Source organism: Mustela putorius, unplaced genomic scaffold (assembly GCF_011764305.1).
Source record: "Mustela putorius furo isolate JIRA1106 unplaced genomic scaffold, ASM1176430v1.1 tig00003869_pilon_pilon_pilon, whole genome shotgun sequence".
Classification (NCBI taxonomy): Eukaryota; Metazoa; Chordata; class Mammalia; order Carnivora; family Mustelidae; genus Mustela; species Mustela putorius.
Window position 1 is genome coordinate 15,841,716 of NW_025422021.1, and position 23,851 is coordinate 15,865,566.

At 36.0% G+C, this 23,851-nt stretch overlaps 1 protein-coding gene across 4 annotated transcripts in view; it reads right to left on the reverse strand.

The window, feature by feature from the left end:
* Nucleotides 1–23,851, reverse strand: part of LOC101682837 (sodium channel protein type 2 subunit alpha) — a 137,984-nt gene that overhangs the window by 79,453 nt on the left and 34,680 nt on the right. For 2 of the 4 annotated variants that reach the window (XM_004743983.3, XM_045066746.1), the window contains exons 2-3: nucleotides 3,458–3,775; nucleotides 2,467–2,585 (exon numbers count right to left, since the gene is read on the reverse strand). In XM_004743983.3, the coding sequence (XP_004744040.1) occupies nucleotides 2,467–2,585; nucleotides 3,458–3,724 (386 nt within the window). In that variant the 5' untranslated portion in view covers nucleotides 3,725–3,775. Of the gene's footprint in view, nucleotides 1–2,466; nucleotides 2,586–3,457; nucleotides 3,776–5,360; nucleotides 5,482–23,179; nucleotides 23,280–23,851 lie in introns of those variants that run through there. The other 2 variants (XM_013052020.2, XM_013052019.2) reach the window with 2 other exon arrangements.

Here is a 23,851-nt window from a genome sequence, read left to right on the forward strand (position 1 = left end):
GAGCAGAGAGCCCGATGCGGGACTCGATCCCAGGACCCTGAGATCCTGAGCTGAGCTGAAGGCAGAGGCTTTAACCCACTGAGCCACCCAGGTGCCCCCACTTTAGCAAATCTTAATAGATTTACCTGACTGCCTTCATCTAACTCACATTACAGCAGGTCTCCAAACAACTCTGCCCCTTGAAGATTTTCTTTCTTCTGGGAAGCAAGTGAAAACCCTCAAATTCAACTTGTCTAATTCCCAGAGAGCACCATAAACTATGTCTTTAGTGCCTGGATCTTATGATCAAAACTTCTAAAACTGTCCTTGCCCTCTACCAATAGGAGTCTCTTTTCACAAAGGGTCTTAAATTAGAACTCATGGGTTCCCTAACTTCCTAGGATTTTCTGGAGTGAGATGATGGCTTTCATGACACTTTCGAAAAAATACATGATCTCCACACAAAAGATTTAAAGTAAAAACTGTTTTTTTTCCCTTTAATATTAGGCTTTCTTAATTCCATCCCATCACTCAGATTCAGGAAAAATCGTTTTTTGGTTTTTTTTTTTTTTTTGTGACCAATTCAGCCCTTCCACTTTGTTACTTGTTTCGCATTTGATTTTCTAACCTCTGACTCAGTAATCACTTATTTTTCAATGCATACTCTCCTAGTTATCTACTCTTAATAGAGCACTGGACATAAGTTTGAGTTTTCACAGAATTTCATATAAAAATAAAGTTTACATAAAGGGTGTATAGTTATCTGATAATAAAATAAATAATTTATGGAAAGACTTATTTAGTGCAAAGATTACAAATACCCAAAACGTAATAATAGACCATAATTTATAATCCAGGAGACCCAAATCTAAATCTCAACTTTATTATTCATTTCTAATGCCAACTTAAAAACCTTTATGCCCCAAACCATTGGGTTCTCTTTCTAGAAAAATAGAAATAAAGAAATGTTATCCCTTTAGATAATTCAGAAAATTATTAAATCTTAAAGCATAAAAGAAATAACAAATTAAAATATGCTGATGTCTATGCAAAGAACACAAGGAGGAAAAGAAACAAATTAGATGTTGAAGGGAGACTGAATTCTAAAAGGTCATGCTTCTGAAAACATCATTTACCACACTGCCTGGCAAGTCTGGGGACGTGATTTACAGCCCCTCCACCCAGAACTGAAATGAGTTTCCTATACCAAGCTTATCCCACATCCTGAATTTCTCACTTTATCTAATTCAAACATTTTCTTGGATTACTGCAGAAAGTAGGCTTTTACACCAAAAGTCTCACCATGTCATGGAATCCCTGGCCTGATCGTGTCATGGAACCCCAGGCAATGACCCTTTCTAAAGAAGAAACAACATTAAAATTTGCCTTGAGACTCTGCTTAGATTACAGTTCCCCCTTCAGGAACCTTCCCTCTGGTTCCTGATGCATATCAATCTTCATCCCAAGGTTTAAGTGTTCTTCCTGTAAATGCCCCTGCCTGGCAACACCCCAGTCTTCCAAACCTTGGCTTCCCTGGTTTTCCCAGGGCTGGCTGTCAGTCAGACCACTGTCTTTTACCTAAAACAAAATCTCTCATTCACAACTACTCTATTTAACTTCTCGGAGTAAATCAGATTACCATCTCCCACCAACATGTCATCAATCTCACTTCCAGGATATTGCTACTTCAATAAGGAGAATGAAGAATAAAATGAGGATGTATATGGTTTGACAGACAATAAGCCTTTGGAGAAAGCCAGTTGGAGCAGAATCTTTGACTTGAATAAAACACAGGAACAACTGAGGAAGAGAGAGAGCGAGAAAGAAAGGGAGGGAGAAGAGATAAAAAGAAAAGAAAAGAAAAAAGAAGGAGGAAGGAAGGCAGGAAAGAAGGAAGGAAGGAAAGAGAAGAGAAGAGAACATAGAAAATCAGTGGGATGCTGGTGGGGAACAAAATTAGAGAGCTATCTGAAAGGCTAGTATGCATACAATCACAACTGTAAGCATTTACTAACTCAAAGCTTTCAAATAAAAAATAGAAAGTAGTACAACTCAGATCAAAAAGATATAAAATTGTGCAATTCAGATCATTTACATATTTTCCAAATGTGAAACAGTAAGGAAAATTAGCTCATGGAGTTCACCCATTGCAAAACATTGTAAAATATGAAGACGTGTAAAAGGAGGACTTGGCAACATAATCAATATTAATGAATGAATTAGATGTAGCAGCAATTCAGAAGGAAGCAGAAAAGGACAGAAGAAAGGAAGAAGCAGTGAGTCAGGAAGAGGGGAACAACTAGAAGATGAGGTAAAGGGGTTCACTTACCTATGATCCCATTTGCAATATGCGAACAGTTGAGTAAGAGGAATGAAAACAAGGAGCATGTAACATTTCCAAGCACATGATTTTTTTTTTAAATTTCCAGATTAATAATTCAGTCAAAGAACAAAATCTTAACAAGCAACTATTTGAAAAAAGGATATGAATGTACCAAAATCTTAATAGCTAATTTTCTAATAGGGTTGAAGGGAGTTAAAATGTACAGGGCAGGGGTGGCACTGAATCGAGAGATTGCTTTCCCTTTATTCAATACTATAAATGTCTGAAAAAGAAAACACAACACATAAAACAGAATTTAGGATCTTAATATTAAAATTAGGAACACTTTAAGAGAAAGGTAAGATCATCACTTAAAATTTTGCCTTACAAAATACTATAGTAATACACTAATTACCAACACACAACATGATGATAGGTGTTTTTTCTTTTCGTGCACCATTAACTTTCCTAAATTTAGTTAAGTAACATGAGGATTTAAAGGAGAAGAAAAAAAAACTTGTAGTAATTGCTGTAGGAATTCTTAGGACCTTTTATCAAGCTTTGATATCAGCATTTTAAAAGTATATTTGTAATACACAAAAAGCATAAAAACGAGGCTTTGATTACTTCTTCATTTTGACAAAAAATTTTCATGACTTGAGTTTTCCATGTGTGTTTTTGGATGAGCTGCTTTTGGGAGGGAGTACATAAGTCACCTATTATTATTTCTTCTGCAGAGAGCTGTGGAAAGGGCAAAGTGTATGGCAAGAAGGCATAATCCGGCTGCCATCAAAGGAACTTAAAGAGAGCCTGAGATTATAAAAAGGATTTTAAATATTACTTCTGGAAATATAACTCTTGTTTTCACTTTCTGCTTCATCACACTGTAAGGTGAATAGACTTTTGCCCTTCCTCAGTTACCCAACTGCATCATGCCTCCTCAGCTCTGTTCCTTCTGGGAATGTAGGCTCAAATGAGTACTTCCGGGAGACTTGTAGGATAGTGGATCCATTACATGCTCAAGCCCACCCAGCATCCTAATGATGTTTCAGACAAAGGGGAGGAGGCACACCATTCTTCACCAGACAACTGTGGGACTAGTCCAGAACCAATTAGGAAGTAGGGCAAGTAAAGACAACTTCACTAAAAACTCACTTTCTTATTGATATAGTATGGGTCCAGGTCCTCCAAGGGCTCTGACACCATCTCTGGAGGAATGTCTCCATAAATAAATGGAAGAGATTTCCCTGCTTCCAAGTCACTATTTGGCTTTGGGCCATTTTCATCATCCTCATCCTTACGCTCTTGTTTGGGTCTCTTAGCTTTCTCTTCTGCAATGCGTTGTTCAATAGCAGCAAGGGATTCCCTGGTAAAGAAGCGGAAGCTGTCAGGTCCTGGTGGTACCAGCACTGACTGTGCCATCTTTTCATCCTGCTCCTTTAATCACTGTTTAGCTCTTTGCATAAAAAAGTGCTATGGAAACAAGAGAGAGAGAAGAGAGAGAGAGAGGAGAGAGAGAGAGAAGCAATGGTCATTAGGATAAAAAGTAACTGTGGCAATTACATGATACTGAGATAAAATATATAAACCAAGCTGTCTGCAATATTTTATTAAGGAAGCTGTCTTCCGGGGATTCTCAGGCATGCATTCATTTGCTTGCATGGAGATTTGTCTTTCACATTCAGTAGATGTCTATGAGGTAATCTAGTCTCCCACTCCCAAAATGTTTTAAGTGAAAATATCCAGATTCGGAGCACGGAAATGGAGGATACTGATTTGTGCTTGCTGTTTCACTTGTGTGAATATTTTGGCAGCCATCTTTTTCAGCATCCTTTCTGAAAAAAATATCAGAGATCCAAAACAAGAGATGAATACACCCAAAATTATAGAACCTGGGCTATGCAAGGATCTTGCATCTACCTCTATGTTTTGTTCCATGTTCCTTTTGGCCTACTTTTCCACCTTTAATAGCTTATTCAAAATCAACGCACCTGGTAAAGAGCTCTGGAAATCCTGAAATGCCAGGCTATGGAAACATAGGTAGATACTGCTTGAAAGCAAGGGAGCAGGAAGGAGCGGGGGATGCCCGATTGCATTTGGAACTGCTCGGAAGCTGCACAGGAAGGGATCCAGCTCCTGCCAAACTGGGCAGGAAGTCATCCACGTCAGAGGTCTGGATCTTGGACCCCCCTGGCTTAGCAACCTGCTGCTACCTAGTATAATTGCTTCTTAAATTAACAAATTTGCAGTACTTAGTAAACACTGTAGAATTAGTTCATTTTTCTCAAATAGTGTCCATTTCATAAACATCTAAGTAGCAAATTTAGACTTGAAAAAATAACAAGTTTAAGATAGTTTATCTTAAACAAACTCCTATTTTGTTGGTCTTTGCCATGACATAGAGGCTTACTGTATTCTAATTATATTTCACCGGACTAACAAATATAACTTCACAGAGCACACCAATCATTCCAAATATTACCTCGGAACCAGTTGCAAGAGTTTCTATGATTTTTGAAACCATACAACCAAAACATTAACTCCTGAATGTCACCTGTATATAATTCTTCTTTTTAAAATATCAATCCATTTTAACCCCCTTCCTACAGGAATGAGAATTGCCATTTAGTTATATGAAGTGCGTTTTCAAAGAGTAAATGCATCATTTCTGTAGCATATGCCAGATCAAACAGGGAAATTTAAAATAACATAAGCTACTCTCCCGTTTCTACATTTTATCTGAAGTAGACTAGGACCTTTCAGCCACTAGCTAGCAGACTGCCCTCTCAGTATCACACTGCCTCCAAAACATCCCTCATTTACCTCACCCATCCCGAGAGACCCTCATGCCTCGACAGAAATAGGCATGAAAAAGGTCCATGCATACTTCATGGAGGAAACTGCCATGCCTGGATGCTCTAATAAAAGAGACATGCTAAAACATGCAGCCAGCAGCTTCAAAATGAAAGTGGTCCTCTGCAGATTCCCCCAAGGATTCTACTGTATAGGTAGAGAAGCATCACAGAGAATAAGCATAATAAGAATATTAAAACATTACCCCTGCGGAATCTTTTACACCCAGAGTTTGGGATTGATAAGCTGGCACCAAGAAGACTGCAGCTAAAATTCCATCATTCTTTTCTTTTTTTCTTTTTTTCATTTTTTTTTTTTTTTTTTTTAAATTCTCCTTCAAAGACCACACCTAACTTCCTGTAAAAGGATTCTGGTAACTGAAGTAAGAACAGGCATTTCCTGTTTGGGGACTACAAAATGGCGTTATTAGAACTACCACTAGAGGGCGGGGGAACTGTGAAGAGAAACCCCTCACAGTGTGCGTACACAGAACCCTGTTTGAAGCCGCCCAAAGCTTTCACTAATGGAGCTCTGATATTTTCACAGGCTTTTCTTAGAACAAAACGCTAAGACTTTGCTGATTTCAATCATCAATTCTGCTAGCAGATTAAGCTTCTGATCACTCTTTTTATTTGCTAAGCCAGAAGTCATTCAATCGATACAAATAATTCAAAGTGTAAAAGAAAAATAAACACTGACTGTTAAAAATAAAAGCATAAAAAAGCAATTATACTAGTGAAAGTCTTACATACAGTGGAATTTAACATTCCTCAGCCCCAAAGTATCTGACATCCAATAAAGCGCTCTGCTAATTCAATGGAGATGGTCTTTGTGCTACACAAATAAACTTTATCTAGAAATAAAATAAATAAATAAATAAAATAACTCTGATTTTAGTGGCTGAAAAGCAGCCAGAAGAAAACTGAAAATCCAGTGAAATCCTAAGTGCCAGTCTTTCAATTGATGATAAGTGATGATTTGAGGACTTCCTATGTGCCAGTCACTGACTGGGCTAACATGTCTGTATGTACCATACCATTTCATCCCCCCCCCCCACAATCTTATCAAATAAACAATTTCATGATCCTGATTTGAAAACTGAAGAAAGGACGTACGTCCTTTCTTTCACACACATAGGATTCAAACTGAAAGTCTGACACCAAAAATCTGTGAATTTTATTCAGTCATAAACATTTGCTCATGCAACTAAAGCCTGAAATAAAGATTAAATAAATACCAGGCAGTGGTGCCAATTATGACCAGAAACAGTCCTAATTATTAAATCAATATATTTTGCATATTTTCTAGCTTCATCATTTTCATTAGAAAATGTATTTGTTGGAACTGAGCATACAGAAGATCCAGTAAAAAAAAAAAAAAATTAATCACTCTAGCAGGTCTCTTTCGGTTATAAGAGACAAAAGAATGGCTCACACTGGCTTGAGAAAGAAGAAAGAAAGAAAAAAGAGAGAGGGAAGGAGGTAGGAAAAGAGGGAAGAAATAAGAAAAGGAGGGGCGCCTGGGTGGCTCAGTGGGTTAAGCCGCTGCCTTCGGCTCAGGTCATGATCTCAGGGTCCTGGGATCAAGTCCCGCATCGGGCTCTCTGCGCGGCGGGGAGCCTGCTTCCCTCTCTCTCTCTGCCTGCCTCTCCGACTACTTGTGATTTCTCTCTGTCAAATAAATAAATAAAATCTTTAAAAAAAAAAAAGAAATAAGAAAAGGAAAGAAAGAAGGAAGAAAAGAGGGAGGGAGGAAGGAAGGGAAAAAAGAAAGAAAGTGGGAGGGAGGGAGAGAAGGAAGAAAGGAGAGCAAGGAAGGATGGAAGGAAAAGGAAGTTCATTAGTTCAAGGTTTATTTTCTAGGGCTAGGTTGAGGCATGGGATGATTCTGGAACACAGATGACATTACCAGCATCTAGTTATGCTTTGACTTCCATGGTGTTAACTTTTCTAGAAATTCATTCCTTATTGTAATAAGTTGCTCTGTAGCAGCTCCCAACCTCCCAGACTTAAATCCAATGGGAATAAACACTCAGAAAAACTCTCATTGCATCACACTAGCTCCAGCTGGGTTACATACCCATCCCTTAAGTAATCACTCATGCTTTGATTGACCTCCCCTAAAGCAAATGCCTCACCCTTGGAACTAGAAGGAAACCTTCCTTGAAATCTATGAACAGTCAGGATTGTGGCAGTGGTCTAGGAATATCCCTCAAAAGCAAAGTTGGAATACTATCACTGGACAAGAGGTGGACAGTTGCTTGTCAACAAAAACAGTAAAGTGTGTACTCTGGTCACGTACTGGTCATATTTGCAGTGCCTCAATACTTGGTAATATTATTAATGTCAGAAGATCTATTTACCTATACAATATATATACACATATATAAATGCATGGATATATATATACATATGTATAGATATATTTCTGATGAAAATGATAAAGCTAGAAAATATGCTATATATATATGCTAGAAAATATGTTGCATATAGCATATATGTATATGCTATATAGCATATTTTCTGGCTTTACCATTAGAAAAAATTGTATCTTTTATGTATACCATCCTAAAGACTTAGAAACCAGACAAGACAGTTAGAAGATTCTTTACCCAAAATAAGTTGTCCTACTGGAATCATATGTTCCACGAATCTCTGTGATGAGCATTAGCTTCATTTATCAAATGAATACATGAATATTTTGGTCTCACTTTACAAATGTGCTTAATAATAGGCTTTTGTATAATAAGATTCTAATTCAAAAAAAATAAATTAAGGAGTAAAACAATTACAAAGTGATTTGGCAAATGTATCTTTTGGGGCAGGTTAACCATAAGTAACAACACATACTGCACTATTTTTGTCAGGCACTATTTTGAGAACTATTTAAAAGCACTTAACTCATAACAACCTGATGAAATAGATGTTGTGATTATCCCCATTTAAAATATGAGGAAACTGAGGCAGCAAAAGATTAAATAGTTTGCAGCATGCATTAAGTTTTCACCGCCGGAGATCGTAGAGTCAGAATCTGAACTCATGCTTTTTGGTCACAGAATTCATGTGCCTAACTGTGATGCAATGCTTCTCCAGCCTTTTCCAGGAGCCACTTGCTATTAGGAATGACAAGGGAATGTGTAGTTCCTTTGACATGATATTAGTTGTAGGATCACCCATTTTTGTCCCAGTGATCCTAGCTAGCGACTATGTTACAGGATATTTAAAAGGGTGAGCAGAAAATGTTTTACCAAAACACCCAAGATATATGAAGAGCAACACGTGAATATTTTTTCCATTTCAAAAATACTTTTATGCAATATAGATTTGAAATAAGGATCATAGTCTCTTATTTCTGATTTCCCAGGATGAAGTTTTCAGAAGGCTTGCACATTAGCTTTTCTCCTATTTGCTCTTGTTAACACCAAACTGACATTTTATGAGATTGCTAAATGGCTCGTTACGTGAAGTTTTTAAACTTCATTCAGTTGCATTACTTTACAGACATGTGATTTTATGTTACAACTTTTAAAGCCAGATATTATATTTGGAAGACTCATAAGTAATTGGAAAGGTACACGATATTATTTTAAGTAGTCAGAAAGGAATGAATATTATGAACTAATTTTTAAACTCTGATAACATATTTTGCCTTTCAATCCCATTTTTAAAAATTTTTTCTCACTTATAAAAGAGGAACATTAATTTTCTAAATTAAAATATTAAAAAAAACATGTTATTGTATATGATGACATCTACAAATATAAAAGTTTTCATAAAAGATAGAGTAATTATATAATAAAGACATATAGTAAAAATAGCATATGACTAATTTCTTTCCACAAAGATTCACTTTATAGTAATTACTCTAAGGTTCAACTTATACTGAAAAAAAAAACTGGCTTACTTAATCTCACAGATAAGGAAATAATTATATAACAGTTTATGTTATAATTACTAATTGTGGATAAGTGCTCAAAAACTTGAGGATTTTTGGGATGCCTGGGTGGCTCAGTTGGTTGGACGACTGCCTTCAGCTCAGGTCATGATCCCGGAATCGCAGGATCGAATCCCACATCGGGGTCCCAGCTCCACGGGGAGTCTGCTTCTCCCTCTGACCTTCTCGCTCATGCTCTCTCTCACTGTCTCTCTCTCTCAAATAAATAAATAAATCTTAAAAAAAAAAAAACTTGAGGATTTTTACTCAACAAAGCTGAGAGAGACTAAGAAATGTCTTTCTGAAAGTTATCTTTTAATCCTATTTTACAACTAATTTTTAGTTTTCTTCATTACATTAGAATAATGCTGGAAACATAAACTAAGAAAAGACTTGTTAAATGTTATCTGAGGATTTATTTTTGGATTTTCTAGTTTACTTAATCCATAGATTTCAATTTATTTTTTCAGAAACTTTCTGATTGTCACTTACTGTGTATTTACATCTTTCTATCTTTTACCTTGAGCCACTCACTCATTTCTGTAACTAACAATTTCCATAAAAGGGAGAAAGTTCTGAACAAATAGATTTACATGTTTTTCCACTATAGATTGGGAACAGAACATAATGGAAAATAAAAGACATAGGCTTAGTAGATACTATTTGGATAAATCATCATTTTTCTTTCAATTCTAGGGTTAGTTCCAATATATATTTCCAAAAACTCATTTTCTGTTCATATTATAATTGTTGAACAATATCCTTCATTTCTTTAAATGACTGTTATTTTTAAAAATTTGTTTATTTATTTGAGAGAGAGAGAATGAGAGTGAGAGAGCATGAGAGGTCAGTGGGAGAAGTAGACGACCTGCTGAGTGTAGAGCTCCCTACCAGGGAGCCTGATGTGGGACTCGGACCCAGGACTCCAGATCATGACCTGAGCTGAAGGCAGGTGCTTAACCAACTGAGCCACCCAGGCGCCCTGTTATATTTTTAAACATTATTTTTTTCTATAACAGATATGCACACCAATATTTTCATAATCATGATGATCCCTGGGAAATACTATTCAGTGTAGTAAATAATCATTTTACATCCAACTTTCCTGGGGAAAAATAAGTTATGTATAATGACATATGCCCATATCTTTATGCAGGTATTTTTATTCTATTGCAGATAGTCTGGCAACGTTGTTGTACATCCTTTTTTAATCTTCAGATATATTAAGTGCATGTTAGTAGACTATCCATGAACTACCTCAACCCTTCTTAAATGATTTGTCAGTTGGAAGGCCACCTCTACTCTGATTACATATTCATTTATTTTGATGGCTAAATTATGTTAGAATCACAGAATTCCAATTCTGAATTTAATAGACAAGGAAGAAAATTTCCCAAGTCATGGTCCTCCCGAAAAAAGTGAAAAATTGTTCCAAATGCTAGAATATTTCCAGCTCGGTTTTCTTCATTCCTTCATTCCTTCCATTTCATTGAGGACCTCTACCTGTAACTTGGCCCCTCAGCTCTCACCCTCTTCAAAGGAGAGAAAAAAAAAGGCAGTCTCTAAACTCCTCAGTGGGGTAGTGGATCTAATGTCCAGGCATCATCCCAGGAGAGAACAAGTAGGCAGAGCCAGGAGCAGAAGGCCTTTGAAATGAAAAACAATGCTCAAAAAATAGCTACATTCCAAAATATCCTTGATGCAAAATTTGTGCATGCGTGTATGTATGTACATGTGTGTGCTTCAGAGAGACAGAGAGAGAACTAGATATGAGAGAGGGTGAGACCATAAGAGACCGCAGATTTGTGTCTTCATTTCATGTTCACGTGATTTAAATTCTGACACTCTACTTGATTCTGGATAGTAGTTATCTCATTTTATCCTTGTGATATTTTGTAAGGGAAGTAATGCTGTTGACACTTTTCTAATGTGGTGGTGATCTGGGCATATGGAGGCTGTAATGAGGCACTGCCAACAGAGGCAGCGTTTAAACTCACATGTGTCTGATTTCAAATTCTAAATATGCTTCATCATTCCATTTTCGGAAAAATGTACCATTGATACACCAACTGAGAAGGGTAACGGGAAATATGACTGATTTTTTAAGTCACCAGATCCCTTTCTATACCTGAGATATTGTCACAATACCGTAAGCTCGCTGCTATTAAACTGGTGACCTACAATATAACCGAGTTTCCCCTTATAATCATGTTTTGTGGGGTTATCTTGACTCCTGCTGGAATAAGACTTAAATTCTCTGAATTTCTCATCAGTAGAAATCAAGGCTCATTTTGAGTTTTATGAAATAAATTTATAAGAAAAAACTAAGCACTAGGCCTAGAACATAGTAGATACTAAATAAATGCTGATTTCTTTTTTCAGAGAACCTTAGTGATGTTTGTCAGTTCTACTTTTTATTAAAGTTATCCATGTAAAACTTCTCTCCCCTATTATCTCATATTTCTTATCTTAACCCATCTCTTTTTGTGGTTTTTCCACAATGTCCAGCATACCTCATTATCTGAGATAAATCATCCAGTAAATCATTGGTGAATTAACAGTTGTACCCCTATATTATTCAGAAGCTCTCTTGTCTTTTCACTCAGTACACTCTCACCAGTATATATTTATGTGTCATGACACCTGCCTAATTCCAGGTTTCCAGTTTTGTTTCTTTCAGTTACAAAGAGCCGTGTAAGTGACCCTATAAATTTATGGCCACTCCACTGTTTGAGCTTACTTTACCTTTCTTAAAGTCAGACTACTTAACAAAAGTCAGACTAAACTCACTCTGCTGCCTCTCCTCTCCTCTACACACACACACACACACGCACACGCACACACACTATATCCATACACCTGTGCACACATGCACATATACACACACATATGCTTGTTTCTGCCTTGGTAGCTTATTTCACCAGCCCAGACAGTTCAACAATCATGTATTTGCCAGTCTTTCAGTTTTTCAGGTGAAATTTCTTGGAAAAATTCTCTTTAAGAGATCTCTTTTTTTTTTTTTTTCTGAATTTCCTTTATATGTACAGTAGGGAGTGCCATTTTTTCTTAATGCATTCCTATACATACACTTTGCTTTGCTTTAGTTCACTCCCAAAACTACTGCTACGTCAATTTAATGAAAGTATAACCTTGTATTTGACACCCTCATCCGAGAATCTTCAAACATTCTTCCTTACCATTCATATAAAGTAGAAATTCCTCTGCCTGACATTGAAAGAACGCACCAAATTTCCTTTCCAGTCTTATTACCTGTCAACCTCTACTAGCACTTTATGGTGAAGAAGAACTAATTTGCTCAAGTTTTCCTAAACTTACATCCTGATCTCTGTGTTTCTACTTCCAAGTTGCTGCTTATTTTGTTTTCACTACCTAAAATTCACGACAATTCAACCTGACAAGACAATATCAGTTTTAAATCTCAAATGTTACATTTCCCATGAATACTTCTACATCCTTTCAGCTGGGTGTGGCCTTTCACTTTTTCAAACTCAACAGCACTTGCTTCTCACACACTATTTGTCATATTTATGTAACTACCTTGAGGTAAGGCTACGATATATTCCCTTTGTGACCCTTTAAGTACATAAAGCCATACCCTGCACAAAGTAGATACTCAATAAAAGAACTAGATAGCAGACAATTTCAAAGAGACCCAGTTTTAAACAAGCTGTCATGTTGCAGGGGACCGAGATGTGCAAAAGTCTCTTCTGACTCTAGAGGACAGATTGAAGACAAATAGGAATGTTATAGGAGAAAAAACTTAATGTTCAAATTCTTAGACTTGCTTTAAACAAAGTGACTATTTTTTAACAAGAAATAATTCTCAATTACCAGAAATAGTCAAGAAAATGCTATAGAAAACATGCCTGTCTGAGCTAATAACTGAAATATAGAATAATAAAATACTTCCAACATCCAGATTATATGATTACCTAAAAGAGAGAGAGAGACAGACAGAGAGAGCGCATCAAATTATCTCTCACTAAGGAAAGAAAAATGAAGACAGAATATAATTAATTATTAAGAGTTTTTTTTTTTTTACATAAATTCTGGATTAGAGATAACTCAATATCCAGATGTTCACGGAACATGTTATCTCCCTTAGCAGTGGCTGCTCCTGCTTGGCTCTGGGCCCCACGAGGGCAGGGTGCTTGTCTAGGCTTGCTGGCTCTCCTCCAGTCTCCTGTGCCCATTGCATCATGTGGTTTCTCCATACATATATGGTACTAAATTAAAAATGAGACCTAACTTGCATTTGTTTCACTAGATGAAAAGAGGTCAAAGAGAGGACATAGTAAAAAAAGATCATATGGATAAAATCTGGCTTGCTTTAAAAATATGATTAATTACTGTTTCTTAGACCACAATAAGACACTGAAGAGCAGTTCTTCCTGCCTTTTCAGGATCAAGAAAGAATCTATTTGTCATTTTAACTTTCACATTGTAAACAATATATTTTCAGCAGATATGTCAAAACATGTGTCCAGAAACATGTCTTCCTTTTTAAGTTAGTTACCTTGGAGGTCCACGCACTTAAGCCAAAGGTGCTATGGCTCTAAATAGTTTTGGGTTTCCTTCTTTTGGCATTGACACTTATCTTTTTCAGAAGCTAATTTACAGTTCTTTTTTCTTAGCCAATCAGCTACACCTGATTTATGCACCATCATCAATTTTGAGGGGTTCTTGTTGACTTACTATTATTTGGTGGGCACCATGCTTTGAAGAAAAGGCAGTAACTTTGGAGCCAGATGAAACTAGTGTGCATACTTACTCTGCTACTTTCTCGCTGTGCTTCTTTAGGCAAAGGGCTTGGGTTACAGTGAGGATTAAATAAATAAAAAACCCAGTACACAGAGTACGTGCTACTTATCCAGATTTTCCCTATGCCCTTTTTTCCTTCCGTGTTCCAGGATTCATCGTTTATGCACCACACCCAGTGCTCCATGCAATATGTGCCCTCCTTAATACCCACCACCAGGCTCACCCAACCCCCTCCCCCATCCCCTCCAAAACTCTCAGTTTGTTTCTCAGAGTCCACAGTCTCTCATGCTTCGCCTCCCTCTCCAATTTACCCCAATTCACTTTTCCTTTCCTTCTCCTAATGTCCTCCATGTTATTCCTTACGCTCCACAAGTAAGTGAAACATATCCTTAAAACTCTTACACATAGCACTGTACTAAGCTGAATAAGACCAAATATAAAGCTAGAAGCCCAGTACTTCAGAATTTGCAATGCAATGTATCATTTAACAACAAGAGACAACTTTTTTTAAAGTGCTAAAAGCCAGTGTTCTTCTGGATGCTTAGAATACAGTAAGTAACCAAATGGATCTGCCCTCATAAAGCTTTTATTTTATATATCCTAATGATACAGATTATGTACAAGTACATCAACATGGACTAGAGCCTGTGCTCTATTGCTATGGAAAAAGATACTGCAGCGAAGGAAGAGAAAAAATATCAGGGTCAGGGAGAGTGGTGTGTTGAAAATTTAAATAGGGTGCTTAGGGGGAAGTCTTGCTGAGGAAGTGACATTTAAGGAAAAACCCCCAAAGGACCCAAGGAAGGCAGCCAAGTCATGAGCCCTCCTGGATAGTGGGGTTCCAAGCAGAAAAAATGCATGAAAAGAGCTACAGAAAGGAATTCGCATTTGGAAAGGCCTATAGAAGGGTAAATAGCATTGAACAAATGAAACTGCAACCCAGGACAATAACATCAACAGGAAGAAGAAAGTAGAGCAGGTAACAGGGACAATGAGTACAACAGCAGATGCTGCCAACCTCAGGTAGGCCTGCCATCTGGTTTCCCAGCAGTTTCACCGGTGACACCTGTGACATAAATGTCAAGATCAGAGCCCAAGCCAGACCCTGAGAAGCAACAATCATACCAGAAATAAAGGAAAGTTCACTGCCACTAAATGGTCTGAGCCTGAGCACAGAAGAGAATGGGGGCGTTGAAAGCGGGATAGACATGCCTGGCTGCTCAGAGAAGTCTAAACCTGGACGGCTATTTGCAGGGTGGACCCAGGAACAGCCTTGCAGATATGAAAAGTGCAGTAGTCATATTTAGCATCCAGAAACAGCTCGATGTCAGAGAAGCAGATAAGGCAAAATGTTGCTTATCCTTAATGCCTAGAAATATTTGTTGAAATTTTAAAAGATTAGAAAAGAGATCATCTTTCTGATCATGATAGTTTTTTAAAAAGACCAACGTAACAGCATAACCAAGTAAGACATACAATACAAAAAGTTTTGTTTGTTTGCTTTCACATGGGAAAATGTTTTGATAATGTATTTGTCTGTTCAATATGTTGGCAACACATCCCTTATTCCTAATCACTCCTACAATTTAGAGAGAAAATACAGAGAATTAGCCATTCTGTTCCTCAGTTCACTTAATCTCTTGACCTCTCTCTTTTTTTTTCTTTCTTGTTTATTCTCTCTTCAGAATAAAGGTAATTCCTGTCGTGGTCAAATCAACAATGTTGCTGCCGGGATGAATTCAGATCATTTGAAGTAAAATGTTTCTTGAACAGCAAAGCATTATGCATTTTCGTCTCTTTTTTAATATTATTAATATAACAATTTTTGCCTGTAAGAATGAATGAAGAAATGATCTCTTGCATTCTATATTTTTTAAAGTTGCTCTATATAACTTCATGCATGTGAATTATAAAAGTACGCTTAAACTTGTAAGATGTTTAGATTTTGAATAGCCTTCTATCCATGCACATAGATGTGATTGTCCCACCATACTGCTGCACTGTTTTCAACTGTGAATGAAAACAGGAGAAACTATATGCTTGAGAAAAGGGCAAAAGGCTTAGGAAAACATACTGCGTTCCTCAGATAAAGTAATAGCCGTTTGCCTTCCACGTATTCATTTGCAAGCTCATACTCATGAATGACATTTCCCATTTGTTTTCCTCACTCCCAATGAAACAAAATATACGGAAATCATTAAAAGTTGGGACAGATCTGTAAAAGCAGCTTCGTCACTTGGAAATTATCAAAGGGCAAGGCATGACTCACACATTTTTTGAAAAGCTCAAGTCATGATCACAAATTTCGAACTGAATATTCCTTGATTTCTCATAAAAGATAACAACACAGTGAGAGAACAAGAGAGCGAGAGGGAGAGTGCGAAGAAGCAAAAGGAGGAGGAGGAGGAGGAGGAATGTTTGTGGAGTTCTAGAAATAAAATATTCTTCCAAATAAAAGAATTTATCAATTAGAAGATATAACTTAGGTTTAGAATTAAACCCCTACCACTTTTATGGCGTGAGCAAATTTTTTGCCTTGTGTTGGCACTATAACTAACGCTAATTAAAATCATAGGTTTTGTGTTTGGAAGGGGGCCTCCCAATAGATCATTGAGTCAAACTGGTTACATTCATTAACAATTGAACCAAAATCAGAGACAGATGGTTTTGTCTCAGATCTCAGAACAAAGTTTTCACAACTTTTCTTGGTTGCCTATTCAACTTTTTAATCACTGATTAACTTATTCTTTAGTTATCATCTTTGTCAATATTTAACTATCCAGACTACTTCTGGAACCTTTTCATTGGATGAAACGGAAGCTTCATACATACCCCTATATGGGTTTTACCAGGGAAAAATTGCCAAAATATTTACTTAGCATTCTGTTTATTGACACTGAAAGGATATTTGCCTATTAGGTTAACCAATATCCAGTGACTTCATTATAATTGTAACAATAAAAACATTAGTTGATAGTAGGTATGATCTCTTTCGGTCGCTTTTTTGCCTATCCCCTTTCATATTATTTTTATTATTAATGTTAATTTGATCAGTCAGTCCCAAGACAACAGAATGATTAAAAGGCATGAACACCAGACTTTTAACATGTTGTATTCTAATTGTCATTCAATGTAGAACACTTTCTAATTTTCCTTATGATTTCTTCTTTGACCCGTGTATTGATTATTTAGAAATGTGTTGCTTACTTTCTAAAATAATTGGCTTTTTATAGATACCTATTTTTACTGGTTTCTAATTTAATTCTACTGTTGTCAAATATTCTTTATTTTTAAAGATTTTATTTTATTTATTTGACAGACAGAGATCACAAGCAGACAGAGAGGTAGGCAGAGAGAGGGTGGGGGGAAGCAGGCACCCTGCAGAGCAAAAAGAGCCCAACACTGGACTCGATCCCAGAACCCTAAGATCATGACCTGAGCCGAAGGCAGAGGCTTTAACTCAGTGAGCCACACTGGCACCCCTGTTGTCAAATATTCTGAGATAAATTAAGGATTATATCATGGCCTAGCATATGGTCTTTGATGAATGTTTCATGTATACTTGAAAAGAATGTATATTCTGCAGTTGGATGTATTATCCTATAAATGTCAACTAGGTCTTCATGTTTGATAATTGATAGTATTATTCAAGTCTACTAAATTTTTTCTATTTGTTCTATCAACTACTGAAAGAAGATTGTTAAAATCTCTAACAACAACTGTGTATTTATATATTTCTCACTTATTTTTTCTCTTTTTATTTTGGAACTCTATGATTTTGTCATTCACATTTTAAAGTATGTCTTGTTACAATTCAGCCCTTTTATTCCTATGAAATGACATTTTTAAAAAATAGGCTCCTTGCCCAGTATAGAGCTTGAACTCACAACCCTAAGATCAAGAGTCACATGCTCTACTGACTAATCCAACCATGTGTCCCAGAAATGACCACTTTTTAACAATCTATGTTAATATTCCTTGTCTTGAAGCCTACCTTCTATGATATTAATATAGTCATATCAGCTTTCTTTTGATTAGTGTTTACACACAATACCTTTTGCTATTCTTTTATTTTCAATCTATCTGTATTAGTATACTTAAAATATGTCTCTTGAAAACAGCATATCTTTGGATCTTGCATTTATTCAGTCTGCTGACAATCTCAAGAGTAGTGAAATTATGTACCTGCTAAAGACCTACGCCAGCATGTTCACAGCAACCTTTCTCATATCGCTAAAGCCCAGAAAGAGGGCGCCTGAGTGGCTCAGTGAGCTAAAGCCCAGAAACAATCCAAATGGCCATTAATAGGTGAATGAAAAATAAATTAAGATATATTTATCCAATGAAGTAATACTCAACAACAAAATGTTATAACTAGTTATATATGCAACGAAATGGTTGAATCCCAAAAAGGGTGCTGAGTGAAAGAACCTAAAAAAAAAAAAAAGTACGTTATTTTATGGTCCTATTTATGTGACTTTTTTGAGCAAAACTAAGCTATGGTGATAGAAATCAGAAAAGTGGTTGTCTCTGGGAGCAGGAGGGATTGACTGAGAAAGGACACTGGGGAGGTAGAGATGTTCTCCATCTTGATTGGGGGAGTGGTAACAGTAGATTACATTTGTCAAAACTCAAGTGAATATGCACTTTATTTTATGCAAATTATCCTTCAAATAAAGAAAATGGCATGAGCCCAAGCCATACTGCCTTCTACTTCTTGTTTCCCAGAAAGTCTTGTGACTACACCAAGCCAAACCTGGACAAGCTGAGACAAACCAACTCTGATCACTCCCTTGATGATCCTCTTTCAGCTGGAGAATATTCCTATCAGGTATCTTCAATTCACTGTCTCCGTGCGACTAGGATGAGAATATAAGTTTCTCTGGTATGGATTTATACTTTAGTAGGAGATACAAGCCCAGTTATGTCTCAAAGATAATTAGTTCTAAGATAATTGGGAATTTGGCTCTTTGATCTTAATACCATCAATATTCACTGCCCCCAGAGAATTAAAAACTTAATTAGGTAGTCACACGTAGACATTTAAATAATATTACTAAGCCCAGTAACAGCATAAGAGAATAATGTACTAAAACAATACAAGGCAACTAACAAGGCTGTATATGATTTGTTTGTGATAACAATGATAAACTTGAATAGATATTTTAAAAATTTTACAAAATGCTTTTACACACGTTATTTTATTTTTACTAAAATTTTAAATAGAAGTATAGTTAATACAAAATACTGTATTAGTTTCAGGTTTACAACATAGAGTCTTGACAATTCTGTATGTTATGCAATGCTCACTAGGATAAATGTATTACCATCTGTATGATACAATATCATTATAATAGTATTGATTATATTCCCTAGGCTATGCTTTTGTCCATGCAACTTATTTTATTTAAATGAATAAGTTATAACAAGGTAGATCAGAGAGGTGTAAATAACTTCATCTTAAAAGAAACTAAAGTTTAATCAGCCTATGTGTTTAATCAGCCTATGGCAATAGCAAATAAACAACAGATGCAAGGTTGCAACATGTTTTTCAGCTTTCCTCCAAAAAGATTTATTCTATATCTTTTGTTGGTTATAAAAAGCTAAAGGCACTGAGGGCTGACATGATGAACAAAGACTTCTTTGATGAGGTAAAACTTGGGCTGAGCTTTAAAGCCTGGGCCAAAAATGGAGGACATTCCAAGTGGAAGCAAAATCATGAGAAAATGCCCTAAGCAGGATCTGACTCAGACCTACAAGAGACAATAAGGCAGGTCAGGGCAATAAGTAAATGAAAACATCAGTTGGACTGAACTAGATCATGTTGCAGATCTAATCAGGGAAAAATGATACAAGCCAAAGTGGAGATGTCAAAATAGAATATCAAAGGTCAATGGCAACATGCTGAAGATTTTAATAAGAAAAGTGAAATATCAAGAAAAAAAGTATATATTATAGAATATCTTAAGTATTATAAAATATGGATATGAAAATAATAATACATACTTAAGATTACAGTTTGAGTACACTAGTGCAAGTAGATAAGCAATAAGTGGGCTATAAAGAAATAAAGAAATTAGGTATGTAAACTTGTTTAAGAAATATTAAGTATGGCAAAGAGTCAGAGTAATGGATGAAAAGACTTAAATTAAGGTTAACAGAAAGATCGGATTGACCTAATCACCTCAATCTTTTGAAGGAGAGCAGTGTGACAGATATTGCTAAAAATAATAATAATAATAATAAAACCATTTGAATCATCACTGATGAGAAACAGATTTTGTTGTTATTTACTGAAGAAATGGGATATTATAATAACAAAAATACAGAAATTATGGAGCTGATTTTTAAAAATATACAAGTTTAGGTAATAATTCATACATACATAGGATCTCTTACTATTAATTAGAATTTTTTTCCCACCTGAATAAAAGAGACTATGATGTCCTCATGTAAAGTCAACTTTGGCTTAAAATTAGAAAAATTTTTCTATCTGAATACTCCAGAAACGAAGCATCACAGAACATCAAAATAACCAATATTTTGGTGTTGTTAGTCAACAAAAACTAGTATTTGTTGAAATCTTACTAAGGCCAAATATTCTTCTAAATGTTTTACGTGTACACTGTAGTATTTAATTCAATCTTCATGATAACTTCTGGAGTAGGAACAATTATTAACCTTATTTTATGCAAGGAGGCCCAAAGAGGTTTCTTTCTTGCCCAAGGACAGATTAGTAAACAGAGAAGCCAGAATGTGGACTTGGGCAACCTCATGTCTGAGTCCAAATCCTTAACCACCACCTTTACATGGTGACTAAAATCACCCATGTAAACTATAAAATATTAGTCATGGCTCTACTTCCTGTTCAGTGTTAAGATTTCAGAATTTTATTCTAAGCTTTTCTATTACCAGGTCAGATTGTGACTAATACCATCTCTCCAGGCTTTACATCCAGTAGAACCTCATGTGGAATATGAAGCCCATGGGGTAAAGTTGCCTCATGTGCAAACAAAACAATCTGGATTTAATACTAAGGACACAGGGAACATTGTGGAACATTCTTCAGAAAAGCAATACAATCAGATGTTGCACTGATAGTACAGGAGAGGTCTGGAATATAAAATCCTTTAGGGCAGGAGATAAGAAAAAAAGCTATTGTAAGAGCCCAGACAGGAAGCAATGCATGCCAAAATAAGGCAGAAGCAATGAGATGAGGAAATGATCCGAGCATTTCTAAAGTTGCTTTAGTAAAATCTAAAGTTTGACTGCACATGGGTGGAGAAGGAGCTACCAAAGATGAAGAGGACTCCAAGGTTTTTGTCTCAGGGACATGATGCACAGGAGGCAGACAACTTCTGTCTTTCACAGATCTCACTGATATTCATGTTCTATGAAGTCAAATTCCATATGAAGCCAACAAATTTATGGAGCAAAACAGAATGAAAATTGTATTAAAAAAAACTTATTCTGCCCTGAGATACTAGAGCAAAAGAGAAACTAAAATCAGGGATGGTAGTGAGGAATCTTGCACAGTAAGAAAACTAAGTCAGTTGGAAATTCAATTGTGTGTTGAGGAGCAAGGCAGTTAATGAATGCTTCTACTATTTCATAACAGAAAAAAATTGAGAAGTTTGAATGGCTAATAAACATTCTCTTTTTTAATACAAAGATATACAGGTATATGTTTTTTAAGAGTAAGTGAATATTTCTGCATTTCATTAGACTATCATAGACTTTTTTCTAGAACAAGGAGAAAATTGATGATGTTTCAGAAAAGGGAGTTGAAAATTAGATTATTAACTAAGATAAAATATTTAAAAATTGTTATGGTAAAAAGAAATGTAATGAAAAAGTGAAAAATAACAATTTTCCTTTATTTAAATTTTGTTAGTCTAGCTGAACAGGAAAATAGTATTAAGAAAAATATCTTGATATTTTAAACTGTCAATGAATATACAAAGTGAATGGAATTTTTGTTCAAAGGGAAGTTGAATTATAGCTTCACTAAAGAGGTCAATAATAGGGGTAAAAACTACCAATATCTAAAGATTTAACAAAAGGCAGTGTCTTTGGTACAGAATGAGGGGTAGAAGAGCATGTTAAAAATTCCCAGTCATTAGCAGAGATGGGTGTGAAACACGCATACATAGAAGGTCAAAATGTTCAGACCTTGGTATTTGATAAACTATGGTCTATATCCTTCTACCATTTCCAGCCAGGATAGATATTTGGATAAAACACTAATTGGGTTTGACTCTGTATTGTAACATTTTTTTGTTTGCAACATTTTCCACTGATTACCAATTAAAAAGAGAGAGAGACCATTCCATTGGAGAGATAACCAAAACACTCAAAAGCTACTTTTCATTGTATGGATTAAGAAAATGCCCAGATAAATAGTAACAGTAAGAATAAATTACCATTTACTACAAATCAACACAAGTAAGAGTGAAAGATAATCCCTTTTCTCTTTATCAAAAATCCAAAACACATTCCACATCCTATACAGTGATATATAGTGACTGAAGGGGTGGGGATGATCAGGCAAGGTGTGAGGAAAGGTAACAGAACTAGAACAATATTATCTGTGAGAGACAATCTTCTGCAGAAAAGATCCCCAAGGTGCATTGCCCAAATCACTCCCACAAGTATACCCCTCACTTGAGGTAGTTGGCATATTTTCTTCTGCAAACAATATGACGTTGATAGGACAGAGAAAGTTAATAGGGGGAAGCCAAGAATACCCCATCGAATAGCACATTAGTTAGCTAGTCTATAAATTCTCTGTTTTACTAGTAATCTAGAACCAGAGGGCTGAACCAACTCTTGTCTTGTAAACAAGGAATTAACTTCATCCCTCCTTGTTGATCTACCTTATATAGATTTTTAAGTGTGGATTCAGTCTAGTAGCAGTTCCATTAATGTGAACTTGAAGAATTATAGAGCTAGAAGGCGCTTTAGAGAGAACGTAGTCTAAGGGTGATAAAATTGAAGCTTATAGAATTTCAGAGTATAGATAGTTAGCATCAGATCTGGGACCAGCACTGTTTTTCTGGCTCTTAGTTCAGTCCTCTTTTCACTGGTAATAATTTATTATTTTGGAAGAAAAGAAAAAGTTATGAGTTTTTTAAAAAGAAAGATAACCAAAGAAAAAAAGAAAGATAACAAAAGTAATTTTAACTGAAAGATTATAAAAATAGAAATTGTTTTCCATTAAGTAAATAAAAGTATCTATTTATTAGAGTCAGTGAATATGTCATTATATCTCTTTACTCATGAATAATCTTAGGATTTGAAGGCACTTACTTTTGAGTGAAAGTCTGTCAATCACAGACATCTCATCATTCTCCTTCCAACTCCCCATCCTCTCATTTGCCAGATTCAAGTGAAAAGAGCATTCCATACTCTGAAATGAGTTGGGGAAGGAAAACGTGGGTCATTGTTGGCAACTAGGAAGGAAGTATCTTTTTCTAGAATAGTCCACAGGAGCTGACCAAAAGAAAACCAAATATATCCAGGGTTGTGGGCATAAGGAAGATCAGCTTAATTCAGAAATAAATGAAAAATGTGCCCATAGAGCATTATGATCACAACTGGATTCTACCGCAAGAGTTAGAGCAAGAGTAAGTTTTGCAGAAGCAGTAGGACATTGAGAATATCACCAATATTTCCGAGATGTTTGCCAGATGGCAAAATGTATGAGAAACATTCTCACACAGCAGACAGCCATGCCAGACAAAGAACAGGAATACTGCTCCCCATGAAGGCAAATGAGTTCAGGAAATAATGCATCACTTCCCAAGAGTATTCCTGGCTGCCAAATCTACACAGTCCCTGCTGTGATTAGCTCCTATTTTCCTTAGGCCACTGGACCTTTGAACTGGCAAAGTTAAAGCAACTGGGAATTTAAAGCTCTCTCTTTTACCTAAAAGATTTTTAGATGTTTATAGGAAACCAATACCTGATAGAACCATCTCA